Source organism: Conger conger, chromosome 18 (assembly GCF_963514075.1).
Source record: "Conger conger chromosome 18, fConCon1.1, whole genome shotgun sequence".
Classification (NCBI taxonomy): Eukaryota; Metazoa; Chordata; class Actinopteri; order Anguilliformes; family Congridae; genus Conger; species Conger conger.
In genome coordinates this window covers 18,098,805-18,112,897 of record NC_083777.1, presented here as the reverse complement: position 1 = coordinate 18,112,897, position 14,093 = coordinate 18,098,805, and the positions used below count along the sequence as shown (strand labels likewise).

Here is a 14,093-nt window from a genome sequence, read left to right as displayed (position 1 = left end):
AGTTAAAACAAGATAAGATAGACTTCTCAGACGCGCAGGGAATGAACAGGTGCGCAGGCCCCTGCGTATACATCGTGGGAACGTTTTGAGAACATATATCTGCATAAACATATATCTGCATAAACAGTACCTTGAAGGGGGGAGATATGAATAAACAATCTGTAGTAAGGAGAAGAGTGGTGGATTGTCTTTGAATATTGATCATTGGGAATATTACGCTACATTTGTTACGCTCTGCGCATACATATATCCAGACAAAGGAGAAAAACCTTTGTCCTTGTTTTTGCATGCAACTTGGACCCTATGCGCATAGTAAAGATTGGATTTTATTTACTGTCTCTGTCTCTGTCTCTGAGTGTTTTCTTACAGGAATAAATTAAATTCCCACCACACTTTGGCTTTTCCCATGCTGATGGATGAAGGGATTTTGCATGCTTGTTACCTAATTTTTATACTGAAACATGAAACATTGAAACATGATTAGAGTAGTGATGCCCCTGTTGTGGGTGGAAGTGAAGGAATGAGACAATATAGTTCCTTTAGAGTTAAACTAAATTAAGTCAAATGTATTAATAATTTCACTTTGTTTGATTTTATTTATTTATTAGATAATTGTAATTTTGACACCTATGATTTTCAGGAAAAAAAAATAGATTCCTAAGAAAAGTAGTTTTCCCATATGTTTGAATCTAACACATAGATAATTATCTGTGTTATTTATTATATGCAGCCTTTTTCTTCAAGGTTGCCAGTTGTTCTGTAGCACACACTGGAGTATAATGTATATTTAAATACAAACAATAGGCCTACTCAACATTCATTAAATAATATTTTTCATGAATTAGGCCAGACTCAGGGTTTATGTTTGAGTGCTCTGAGTCTCTCCATGGTCATGACAGAACACCACACCCTCCCAAATTCCACTTCTGGTTAAAAGGAAATTATAGCAAGAGTAAGTTTCTCCACTTCAGTCTCTTCAACCTGTGAAATATGCCACCAGGAAATTACAGCCCCTTTGTGATTAGGAATGCGTGTGTGTATACAAGTAGGGGGGAGACAAAATGGCAAAATTTGTTTAGATATGAGGAAGTTTGATGAGGAAGTAAAATATTTTGTGCTATAAAAGGCTGCAACTGAACTGAAATAAGAGCCACAACCATCTCCATCATCGAGGATAGCCCTACATCATCTTTAAAATGGGCAATGATAAAACTATTTAATATTTAAAATCTTCAAAAGCCAACATGCAAAACAAGCGTAAAAGGTAGGTTGTTTGCATTGGTTATCACATTGCTACGCAAATATGTTGTAGTCTAAAGGAGTTGGTTTATCTGATAATATTGGCTACATTTAATCACATCATAGCTATTTATAAAGGGATACTGCTTTTATATTTACAGTGATTTTTCAACAGTCATCTTTTATGGTACGACTGCAGACTACATGGTCTTTTTCCACATGGGATCCGTTTTTAGACATTATAAAATTATTAGAATTACTATTTTTTATTTATTTCCCCTCACAAATATTTGCACACATTTGTTATGTTTTTTGTTGCTGTTTTTTGTGTTGTGACATGGTGTTTGTTCTGTTTTTGTATTAATATTTTCTTGCTATGTCCTTTTTTGTGCTAATAAAGTAAAATATTTGGAAATGACATTGACAGGGAACTGTTTTCTTGTTAATTATTCTTGTAATGACATTGTTCATGAAAAAATGCTTTTAATTGAATTGTGTTCATAATATCCATATCATCATATTTGGTAACCATTTTATAAAAGCAATAACTGACTCCAGGATGTGGTATATCCTTTACTCCACTGCATCCCGGGCCGAACAACACCCCTTAGCCGCGATAAAATGACAATATACCACTGCCTGTCATGAGTTATTGCTTAAATATACAATGATGTAAGCAAGCTTTTCTTAGACACCAGCTCCATCCGTAGAAATCCATGAAATGTTTTATAGCATCCATGTTTTATAACAAAGGACATTTACCATTTCTGTACCCATTCTGAATTGGACATATTTGTGCTTTAAAGGACCAGAGAGTTTTGGGACAGGGCCCGAGAGGTACCTATTATCCAGAATGAACAGAAGCCAAAGAAGTTGAAGAGGTTCTTATTTAACTTCACATGCATATTTATTGGCATAATGATATTTGCACTGGCATTTTTCAGTAAGGTAAGACACCTTCAGAAGTATATGGTCCTTTCCATTCCATTATTCTGTATTCAGTATGACAAATACTCTAAACAGTAAGACTAAATATGACTGGAAAAGTGCTTTCCTCTCAAATTAATTTTGATATCTCTCTTTCCTTAAAGTCGTCCCTTCTACTACTGATAACAGTATCAAATGCAGCATCAGAAAGTGTGTCTGCAAAGCCCTATGCACTTCTGTTTCTGGCCAGTTGCACAGTCGTTCCAAGTGGTCTGGCACTGATCAAAAGCCTGTGGAAAATAACATTTAAAGACTCAAAGACACCCTTGAAATTAACTATTGTATGGGTAAGTATATTGCCTTTGGAACATGTACCGTGAATGTACCTATGGAAGTATTCAGTTCAATTCTGACATTTTGAAAATATGTTAAAGATAAGAGTAAAAAAAAAATTAAAATCAAGTGAAATGTACACACAAAATTCAGCAGTGATTATTGTATTTCTCATATCTCACAGGTATTCTGCATTGAAGCTCTTGTAGCTTTTGGGACCATGGTCCTCATTGTTGTAGCCATGCCCCATTTCAATGTTATCACCAACGTGATGATCCTGAACAGTGTGGGAATCCTGTCTGCCGTGCTTCAGCTGGCTGTTAATTTGGTGACAAGAGCAAGGAAGAAGATCCTTTTCATTACCTCCATATCTGCATTCAGTCTGATAATAGCTGGATATGTGCTGTTTGTCCTCTTTCACATCCTAGAGGCAACAAATTTAAAAGACGAAAACACAGAATTGTTAATATTTATCGGCCTTGCTATAGGAGGGGGTGTCTTGGTATCCCTGAACTGGTGGGAAAACTATAGCAGCCTGCTGAAGAATAACTTCCTGGAAAAACTCACCAAGGACATGAAGAAGTGCAGAAATATCATCACCATTATTTCCAGTGTTGTGAGAATTGTAATCACCGCGATTGTGTTGGGGGCTTATCTCAGACTCCAGGGCTTAGAGTTGTCCTCCATTCTGTCAATCTCGCAGAACTCAAAGATCATGATCCTGAGTCTCTTCGGCATCCAAGTGCTCTCTAGCGCCCTCTGCCATTGGTTTGCGGTGGTGGCCTGTAAAATGCACGCGGTGCGACGGGGCTTTGTTATCCCCATGTGGTTGGCATCCCCTGCTGTTCTGCTGGCTTTTGTGCTCTGTTTCGGGATCCCTTTCCACCGTCTGGCCCAGGGGAACACCACAGGAAGTTACACTTTTGCCCTTTACTGCCAAAACTTTATCAGTGTCAATGGCTCAGATGTCCCTGCGTTTACACAGCTGGCTTCCGATGTCACGCACCAGCTCTGTGCCCAGAATGCTTTCCTGAATGGAGACACAAAAGGCTGGATAGTGCTGGGAAGCTCTGTGATCTGCTGGTGGCTCGGCCTAGTGTTGTGTACCATCTACATCTGGTTCCACCCATACCAGCGCATCGCGAGGACCAATGACCTATTTGTGCGACGCCTGTACGAAGGGGCTTTCATCGACCAGTCCATGCTCCTCAACTCTCGATTTCACATCCCCCTGAAGGAGAAGCAAGCCAGGTGAGCCCTGATCAGCCCAGTCAGTGATTCTCATGATATTAGCAACATCCATTCCACTGATTGTCCTAAATTCTCTCTCTTCTGTAGGGGAAACGAAACTGTGATGGTCTACCTGTGTGCCACAATGTGGCATGAGACCTACAGCGAAATTATAACAATAATGATCTCTATGTTCAGGTAAATCATATGGGAAAGACCACTGAGGCAAGATTGAGATTTGTGATATCATCTCCGTTTGGATTAGGAATAAAATGAGCAAGGACAAAATATTTGTATTGAAGTTTAAGATATGAAATGACTCAGGTATAAAAGATATGAGTAAAATAATATTGTGTTCTATATCTTATAAACCTCAACCAAACTGATTTGAATCGGGGTAATGTTTCATCCTGTTGGTGATGCATAGTGTTCATAGAGTATAACCAAGTTTAGAAGCTGATAATGTGTTCAATGGGTAGCCTAGTTTAACAAAACTTGTCCCCTCTCTGCCACCATTTTGAAAGACTCGACAAATTTAGACCCAAGAGAAGCTCACACAAAGATGCAAGATTTGAGAACCACATTTATTTTGATGACGCTTTCAAAAATATGGAGGGCGGTAAACATCGTGGTGTGAATGACTACGTGGAGATGGTGGTGGAGGTCATCAAGGAAGTCTACACGTAAAACCCTCTGCAAACAGACATCACTCTTTTATCTTTGCTTAGAGAATAAAACATTTTGGGCCTTCACTACATGGCTGTCTAATGTTGTTTCTGAATACTGTCTTTTTCCAGTACAAGAGAAGTTATTTTTCAGCGCTGAAAGTCTGTGGTCATGAATTATTTCTAAAGGAAATCCTGAGAAGTGCCATATTCTTTGTGCTGTTTTGACATGGGGCATGTCCCATCAATCTATAATTAGTTTCAGTAATAGTGTGTATCATCCAAATTATGTGGCGATCAGACTATATAATACTAAATTATTACCTGCAGTATGTGTAAAGAAGTTATATCACTTAGGTTTGACTGTTGGGAGATGATTACATTTAAAAATGAAATCATTTCTATTACAAATGATTTCAGAATATTTTCCATTGCAGAATTTTCACTAATGACGACCCAAGCATCTTCACGGAGGACACAGCACTTCCCGCTCAGAAAATCATGCAAACACCTTATGGGGGCCGTCTCAAATACGTTCTGCCCCATGGCAACATCCTGTATATCCACTTCAAGGACAAACAGCTGATCCGTCACAAAAAGCGCTGGTCTCAGGTGAGTGAAGAACCCACCGAGTGCCACGCCATCGTTCATCCGAACAGGCACATTATGAGGACAGGGATGGTCAGCAAGCTGGGAATACCTGGGATGGGTGTGAATATTTTTTGATAGCGAACTTCCTTGACAGTTCTGATTAGCAACAGCAAAACAATTGTGCACTAGGGGCGTGAATGCATTGTGTAGAATAAAGGGTCGGTAATATAAGGTTGACCTCCTGTTGTAATGTAAGAAACCAAAAAAATAAAGGACACAGTTGAGTTTGAGTTTTTAAATGCTGTTATGAGCCTTATACAGCACAATGCATGTACGTATGTATTTAATTGAATTTTATTCCCATTTTTGTGAATAATATATTTTACATTGAAGTTGCCTTCTTTGTGATATTTTGTTTAAAAACACTGAAACTCAAAATGTTTTATTTGAAGGTAACATTGGTTTTATTTATTTTTTGGCAAAAAAAGCTATAATATGCTGGATTTTTGGACTAGTGTTCAACTCCCGTGCTCTGTAAACTCGAAGTGCACATAGATTTTACTAACAAAGACATATTGCTTTACCATTGGCTTCTACCAATGAACCATTAAACTGACTGTCACATTTTTTGGATTACAAATCCCACTCGCTTCAAGTAAAGGGGAGAACATGAAGACTAAATTGTATTCTACTGAAGTTTCATCAATTCCTAATGCATTAATTAGGATAAGGTTACACAATAACCTCCAAATGTTTGTATATCCCAGTGAGCACTGTTGGATCAATAATCAGACAATCAAAAAGTGGAAGCTGGAATCTCAGGAATCCTAACAAAAGCTGTAGGGTTCCAGGAGGACCTCATGAAGTCATGTGACCCATTGCTAATTTTTTACTATCCTTTTATTTTTGCATAGCTTATTCAAAGTGCTCTGTTTATTTAATAGATTATGTACCTATACTACCTGTTGGGCTGGAAGATGAACAGGAAATATTTCCTGAAGTTAGAGGATGGAATAGAGAAAAACATTCTGGAGGAAGAATTGAAGGTAAATATTAACTATCATATTGCTGCTTGTACATGTTGGAAGACTGGATTTAGTTTTGTGTTTTATAATTAATAAGCACTATAGGTTTTAAAGGTTCTGGAACCCTTTTTTTCAGCCCATTTGACCTGAACAAAAGCCTGATTTATACTTTGGCATGAGACTATTTTGACAAGTGACATGTGACAAAAATGAAGGTGTCACACATTGACTTGCCCTGTTCTGTTGTCTCTTTGGTAACGATACAACAAACTGAGGTTTACATTTCAAACATGGCAACACCTGTTGAAATTATTGAGAAATAGACAAAGAAGTTTCAAATCTACTTTTGTTCAACATAAATATGACATGAACTGAATAAAAGAAGGTCACATAAACCAAACAACAGAAAAACAAGGCAAATATGTTTTAGTTAAGCAGATGAATCAGGCTACATGCTTGATGAAGACAGCCATTTCAACTAGCCTATTTTAGGATGTCGACTAACTGGTTCAATTCTTAATTAACCACACACATCCTTACAACTTACAACTTATTTATTCTGATTGTTTGTCCTTTATCCCCTCAACACTGATCAAAAGCAAAAAAAATGTATTCATGACAATGGATTCTGGTGTTCCATCCGGTTGTCAGATCACACTGCATGACAGAAGAAAATTCTGAAAGTTGAAAATATGCCATGTTTGTGGTAGGATAGTTTCTGGTGATTGGTGCTTGCATGTACAATCTGTGTTGTTCTGTTCTTCGCAGCAGGAAAAGGAGAACACATATATTCTGGCTTTGGATGGAGACATCGACTTCCAGCCGTCAGCTTTGATGCTTCTGGTGGACCGTCTGAAGATGTACCCTGAAGTTGGAGCGGCCTGTGGCAGGATTCATCCCACAGGCACTGGTAAGACACCGGTGAAATGCTTCTTATGAAATGAAATACTTAAGATGGTTCATGTGCACTAATGCTCACTTATATTATTGTATTGATAAATTCAGTATTTTCTGATTCTGAATAAGTTGTCAGCCAAAGCAAATGAACAGTCCAGCTTAATTTAGAAGAACTAATGTTTCAAAAAGACACACATATTTCAGATGTCACTGGTTCTCTTGATGAATACAATTTAGTTTAGTTTAGAAGTTGATGCATTTAGAGTTTCCCCTGAGCTTCTTCACCAGTCATCTTAGGCCCCATTCCAGGGCAACAGCCTGAGTATAATTGAAGTATATGTTATATGTTTTCATGTTTGTGAGTATAGTGATGTTGTTCCACAGGGCCCATGGTGTGGTATCAGAAGTTTGAGTATGCTGTGGGCCACTGGCTGCAGAAGGCATCAGAGCACGTGTTCGGCTGTGTGCTGTGCAGCCCCGGCTGTTTCAGCCTGTTCCGGGCAGCTGCGCTCATGGACGATAACGTGATGAAGAAGTACGCCACCACTGCCTCAGAAGCCGGCCAATATCTGCAGTACGACCAAGGTAAAGCCCGTCTCATTGGCGGCAGATATTCAGGCTACTTGCAACGATATTGTGTTGTTAGTTGAGTCTTATTTTTTAAATTAACAAATTAAATTACTGTTTCCATAACAACCAGCCAGTCTTGAGATGGGGGTTGGGGGGAGGGGGGTGATGACTGACTGAAATCATTAACCAATTGTTTGCTTGTGGTCTTGGTTATAAAGGGGAGGACCGCTGGCTGTGCACTCTGCTGCTGCAGCGGGGCTGGAGGATCGAGTACAACAGCGCCTCAGACTCCTACACCAATGCCCCTCAGGAATTCAAGGAGTTCTACAACCAGAGACGGCGCTGGGGACCCTCCACTCTGGCCAACACACTGGATCTTCTGGCAACAGGAAACACGACAATAGAGATAAACAAATCCATCTCCAGACCATATATTCTCTACCAAGTCTTAAATTTATTTTCTACCATCCTAGGTCCATCCACTGTTTGCTTCATGATTGCAGGTGAGAATAACCATAATTATGTCACATATTATTGTACTTACGTGCATCATTTTCTATCATTCAATTGAATTGTGAACTAGCCACAGTGTGTTTGTGAAGGAAAAAGTAGCACTTCTTTGTAATGTTAAAGACAAAAGTTTGCTGAATCCAAGCCATTATGATTCAATCTAGGCCTGAGTAGAATCATCATGCAGGGTTATGGTAGTACAGGGTTATGTAATATTGTGTTTCTTCTTCAATGAGCATTTCTGTTCCATTACTTACTTTATATAGTTTATGTGGAGAAAATGGTTGCATATTTCATGTCTTTGTTTTTTTATACAGGGGGCTTCGCATCTGTGTTCTCCTTACCTGTCAATGTTAGCCTGCTCCTGGCAATCATCCCACCTGCAATATACCTGTTTCTGTGCTTCAAGATAAAATCAGACACCCAAATCACCATTGCCGCTATTATGAGCATATTTTACGCTTTCCTCATGTTAGCAACAATGCTCTCAATTGCTGGTAGGTGGCATATCATACACTTTTCACTCAACATTTAATGTATTCCAGACAAAAGGGATAGTTATTTCAGTTTGAGTGTGTTTTCAATTTCCTCACGTTGGTGAACTTACATTATAAGTCAGGTAATGGGTTTTAGATGCAACATGTATGCGAGCTAAACAAGGCAATAACATAATCTTATAGAAAATCTACTTATTAGGTTTATATAACGCATGCAATTTAATGTCGACCACTGGGCTTGCTAGCAAGCTAGCCAGCTAGCTAGGTAGCAAGTAGTCAATTGTTAAAGCTATAGGCTACTAGCTAGCGAATTATCATCTTAATGTGACAATAAAATCCACCTTTGCGAGCCTCAAACACTCAAAAGCTACCAGGGGTGCATAGCCAATATCCCCCAGTCTATCAAGTAAATCTATGACACCAACATGAAGAAAAACGTACAATCCCCAAGAACGATAGCTGTAATGCGAGGATAATAAAATCTACCTGAACGATACGATACATTTCTTATCAGGCCTACGCAATTTTCAAGATCAGAAAGATTTACTAAACACACCCTCACCCACCCTATTTATAGGCTAGTTGTGGAGCTTGTGCTGATCTGATTCTTTCAGTTTTAGTTCATTGTGGATTACTTTTGCTATCTGTAATCAAATTTTTTGGATAGGGCTTAGAGTTCAACATGGTGGCTTAGCATACCCCATTACATTACATTACATTATTGGCATTTGGCAGACGCTCTTATCCAGAGTGACGTACAGTTGCTTAGACTAAGCAGGAGACAATCCTGCCCTGGAGCAATGCAGGGTTAAGGGCCTTGCTCAAGGGCCCAACAGCTGTGCGGATCATATTGTGGCTACACCGGGATTAGAACCACCGACCTTACGTGTCCCAGTCATTTACCTTAACCACTACACTACAGGCCACCCCACACACAGTGTCAGCAACTAGCTGACATTCAAATTTCTCCAAAACTAGCTAATTACACCATCTGCATCATCACATTAGATACACACTTGACATTGGACAAAAACATACACAGGCATGTTTCCCAGCAATCTCAGAAAAGAGGACAATTCTGATTTCAAAGAAAGTAACCTACCACAAATAATGTCATGAGCAGTGTTTGCAATAGGCTACATTCTCTGCACACATTATATGCTTTATCTTTCAGCCAAACATATTTACTCTTACTTCATTAAAACAAAACTAGGAAATGGATCTTTGTGAAATGTGAGAAAGAATTCATAATGTTTGGAGACATGAGACATTTCAGCCCATCCAACCCACTAACTGCTGGGAAAACCTAAAAATTAAATGTTTTAACTGAGAAATGCCTGTAAAAAAACCAAAACATATATCTATAATAGTCACATAAAAAAAATGACACATAAATGTGTTAGTATAAAAGAGCAAATTTGAGATTACCATATATTCATTTCACAAAAGATTTAATTTTACAGAGACATTTTTGTATTTAATTTAAAAAAGAAACATATTACTGACTACTTTTTACATAAAAACTTGATTAAGGCTGTCTGAGATCAGAAGCAAGGAGCAAAGTCTGCAGACGAACTGTGGCAAGTTCTCCAACATGATTGTCTTGTAGAACTGCAGGACAGTGTTGGCCATCTCAGAGAAGTGATGCAGTTTTAACGCCGAAGGGTGGTCACAAAAAATATTGATTTGATTCCGTTTTTAACTATTCTGCCAAATGACTGAAATGTACTGTAAAATGTTTAGTACGTTCATTTAGGACCTTTCATTGAATTATTTTTGAAAGAATCTTATCTGTACAGAATGTTATACAGGTGCTTAAGACTTTTGCACAGTACTGTAATTCAGTAAATTGTGTATGTTTTTATTGGATTGTTCTCTAAATAATATGCTATACACCTTCTTGTTCCTTTAAAGGGAATTTGGTGAAGGCAGGGACCATCCTGACCCCTACTGGCCTTTTCTTTGTGGGTATAGTGCTGTTATACACAGTAACAGCACTGCTGCACCCCCAGGAAGCACACCTATTGGTCTATGGCTTTGTTTTCGTACTCTCAATTCCCAGTGCGTACCTGTTGCTAGCCATCTACTCCATGGTCAACATGAACAATGTGTCGTGGGGCACCCGTGAGACCACCAGCCAGGACACGGCCGGGCCCGTGGAGACAGTCGTGAAGAACGTGAAGTTTGAGAAGAAGTGCAAGTGCTGCTGTTGGAATGTACAGTTTCAAATAAATGAAGATGAGAAGGTGGTGGTGGCCCAGGGCCCCACAGAAGCCCCCATTACAACCGAACCAAAAAGTGAGAATCATCCTGATCAGGAGAAAGAGTAAGTTGCTCACAGATAGACACATTGTGTATGTGTGTGTTTCGAAGAGCGTTTCTGCTCCATCAACATACAGTTCCTATGGTCTGGGGTGTATGGGTGCATCAGGAATACAAACACTTCAGCTGCTGTGCTCCTTACATAGGGGGAACTCCATAACTGTCAACCACTTGGGACAGCTGTCCATTTTTATATCATTTTATATACATGGACATTGAACAGCATGCTAACATTAGAGTGCATGCATTGCTTGTGTCCTTATGTATCCTAGTGGCACATTATACCAATGTGTACACCAAATCACTCTTAATTCATTGAATCCAGACCAATGCTTACTATCAATTGTTTCCATTTCTGGCTGATGTCTGTGTTGCAATTTTCCTAAATCTTATGAAGATAGATTTAACTGATTAATTAAAGTATAATTTAACAGAAAAATAAGGTACATATACATTTTACATTTATAGAAGACTTATTTATTAAATGTGTTTTACCTCTAGGGAAGAAGAAGAAGAAACATCACCTGCGCCATGTAAGTAAAATCTGGACCATAATGGACACTGCTCTACCAAAAGCCAGTGCTAAACTGTTCTTATACATATACAGACAAACCAGCTCTGCATTTTAATGGAAAATATTTTATTAACACATAATGAGGACTTTGTTATTCTTTTTTTTTGTTCATCAATCATATTATAATTTCACAGACTGGATAACACAGCTACAACAGAAGTCCAGTGAACTGCCCCTGGAAGAGGACACAATTGATAATGTGGGTCTAGCTTTTGTGTAAAAAAACAAAACAAAAAACTTTGCTTGCTGTGTAAAACAGTGATAGTGAATTACAGTATATCTCTGATTGTATATTGAAATCAATTTTGTGTCTTTTCTAGGACGAAGCGCAGTTCTGGACACAACTTCAAGAGCGATATTTAAAGCCTCTAGATGAAGACAAGAAAAAGCAGAAACAAATTGCAGAAGATCTCATAGCCCTCAGGAATAAGGTATATCCAAATGAGCTGCATTACTGACTATATTATGCATGCACATAAGAATCTGAGATAAAATTCCACAGTACATATTTTAAATGTATCTTGAATGAAAATGTACTATTACTTACATTAGATAACTTGTGGGATTTTGGGGTCCAAATTTCAGATTGAACATTAAACAAACTTGGTGTTGTATTTCTGAACAAACACATTGTATCTGTGATGCATTATGTTCAATAATGGCAAATATATTTTTGTTCTTTTTATTCCCAGGCAACTTTCGTCTTCTTCATATGCAACGCTTTGTGGATCGTAACTACGTTTTTTATTCAACTCATTGGCCAATCAGTCTCCATTGAAATCCCTAAGTTGTTCCTCAATGGCTCAGCGGACTCTGAAGTGTTTTTTATTGACCCAATTGGATTTTTCTTTCTGCTGGGCTTCTCACTCCTGCTGACCGTTCAGTTTGTTGCGATGATTTGGCACAGGTAGTTAAATTCTGAATTAACACACTTATTGTCCTTTTAAACAGGACTGTTTTTTTTGTCATTTCCACTAATGTCTGACTTGGATTCTTTTCGTTGTTTTTCAGAGTTCTGACGCTAATTCACTTCGTCGCCTTCAGTGGGACCGAAGTTAAAGCTATGAATATCGAATTCAAAAAGTCAATGGAGGAAATCAAAGAGGAAAAGGTTGTATGAGAATATTTTATTTAGACTGCATCATACAAAATAAATAAAAAATCAATGGGCCATGAGCTTAACACTAATACTGACACGAGAGTTGACCCAAGGTCAAGGCACAAAGGCACGAATAGTAAATAGTAATACTTAATAACAAAAGACACAACAACAAACTAAAGTTAAAACACTGTAGGGAGAAAATAAGACACTAATAAGAACATGAGAAACCGTAAATACAAACAATTACTGAATTACTGCGCCGTCGGACCACGACAAATAAAAGGAACTATCTAATTTATGTGGCCCGTCTTTGCACATTCATTAGTACATATTCTATATGCTGTTAACATTTTTTATGTTGTTCATATCTTCAACAGAATTTTCGAGAGAATTTCCTCTGAGAAAGCATGGTTTCCACATCGAAGCTGATGAAAGCCAAAAAGATTCACCTTCAATAGTTTTTCCCCCAGGAGAGAAGATGGTGTTTTATTGACAGTTTTGTGTACACGTATAATAATTATAATATGCCAGCAGAATGTTAATTTGTGAACAAGTGCAGTAAATTTGTTATTGATATGTATGCTGTAATCTCCCCCCCCCCCCAATCATGTCAGTTTTTTAAATTAAACTATTACAATATGCACTATAGTAGATTAGCGGGCATGCTTCAGAACTGCATTTTAATTTACTCCATTTTGAACCTGGCCCCTCTTCAATGTGTGTATGCTTTGCCAATGAAAAAAAAAAACCCATATCTTTTTCATTAATTATTTTCAATTCACCCACACAAATGTAGTGTGCAATGAAACACCACTGAATGTTTTCATGGAGAAGTCTGAGACAGATCTGGTGTTGTGTTTCCATATGATTTATCCAGTGAATGTATTTCTTATAAACAGATGTACATAAGAAAGTTATGTCAACTACCTTTTTGTGAGAGTGTGCCAGGAACATTATCTCTCCTTCTTTGGGAATGCCCTAATGTAAAGACATTTTGGAATGACAAGCAAAATCTTGTGTCTGCTTGAAATAATCTGATTTCTTCCTGCACTTATGTTGACCCTAATGTTTAACATATATGCAATGTATTGATTATACTTAAAAGGTTTCATATTCCTAAAATGAAATGGTTTAATGGGATGCCAGATAGAAACATTTTCAAATCTGGCATTTTCTGTTTATGGCTGTAAAAACCATAAATCTCTCGAACTGTCTCAATCCTGAAATGCTGTTGCTTGTATGTATTTATATATTTGTTTTGCACATCCTTTGTTTACATGTAAGACTTATGTACCTTTGTATAGACATTTTGTATGTGTGTAAAAAAGCCTATGATGTAGCATTCCTCACTAGCTAACAGTTACAGCAACACTGTGCAAAAAAGGAAAAATAACCACCATCATGTGATATGTCACATTGGCCAATCAGAGAAAAGAATGCATAAGCCAAATAAAAAGTTATTTAGAGAAGGCTTGAATTGAGTACTATGGGATTAATTTAATCTTACCTTTTTTATCCTTCATGGTGTGCTATGGATTTATGTTTACAATGTTCTGCATGTGTCTCTCTAAAGAAGAGGGTGGTGGGTGTGGACTTTTATGATGTATCCTT

General features: G+C 37.9%; 2 protein-coding genes across 2 annotated transcripts; both read left to right on the top strand.

Moving 5' to 3' along the window:
- The first annotated feature begins 2,719 nt into the window (after window positions 1-2,719).
- LOC133118619 (chitin synthase chs-2-like) lies at window positions 2,720-4,416 on the top strand. The gene is made up of 3 exons (XM_061228736.1): window positions 2,720-3,750; window positions 3,838-3,927; window positions 4,254-4,416. The coding sequence occupies exons 1-3, from the start codon at window positions 2,720-2,722 to the stop codon at window positions 4,414-4,416; spliced, it is 1,284 nt and encodes a 427-aa protein (XP_061084720.1).
- A 466-nt stretch (window positions 4,417-4,882) lies between these two features.
- LOC133118159 (chitin synthase chs-2-like) lies at window positions 4,883-12,984 on the top strand. The gene is made up of 13 exons (XM_061227954.1): window positions 4,883-5,006; window positions 5,930-6,031; window positions 6,779-6,920; window positions 7,292-7,492; window positions 7,696-7,980; window positions 8,305-8,484; window positions 10,399-10,810; window positions 11,308-11,339; window positions 11,515-11,579; window positions 11,701-11,811; window positions 12,073-12,287; window positions 12,392-12,491; window positions 12,860-12,984. Exons 1-13 carry the CDS (start codon window positions 4,896-4,898, stop codon window positions 12,881-12,883), a joined length of 1,980 nt encoding a protein of 659 aa, XP_061083938.1. The 5' UTR covers window positions 4,883-4,895; the 3' UTR covers window positions 12,884-12,984.
- Window positions 12,985-14,093: the final 1,109 nt, after the last annotated feature.

Bases quoted from the DNA above. Each gene is read 5' to 3' on its own strand.
- LOC133118619 (XM_061228736.1), top strand. From the start codon at position 2,720: ATGGTCCTCATTGTTGTAGCCATGCCCCATTTCAATGTTATCACCAAC. The intron at 3,751-3,837 runs GTGAGCCCTGAT...TCTCTTCTGTAG, and splicing joins CTGAAGGAGAAGCAAGCCAG to GGGAAACGAAACTGTGATGG. The intron at 3,928-4,253 runs GTAAATCATATG...CCATTTTGAAAG, and splicing joins ATAATGATCTCTATGTTCAG to ACTCGACAAATTTAGACCCA.
- LOC133118159 (XM_061227954.1), top strand. From the start codon at position 4,896: ATGCAAACACCTTATGGGGGCCGTCTCAAATACGTTCTGCCCCATGGC. The intron at 6,032-6,778 runs GTAAATATTAAC...TGTTCTTCGCAG, and splicing joins TTCTGGAGGAAGAATTGAAG to CAGGAAAAGGAGAACACATA. The intron at 12,492-12,859 runs GTTGTATGAGAA...TATCTTCAACAG, and splicing joins AGGAAATCAAAGAGGAAAAG to AATTTTCGAGAGAATTTCCT.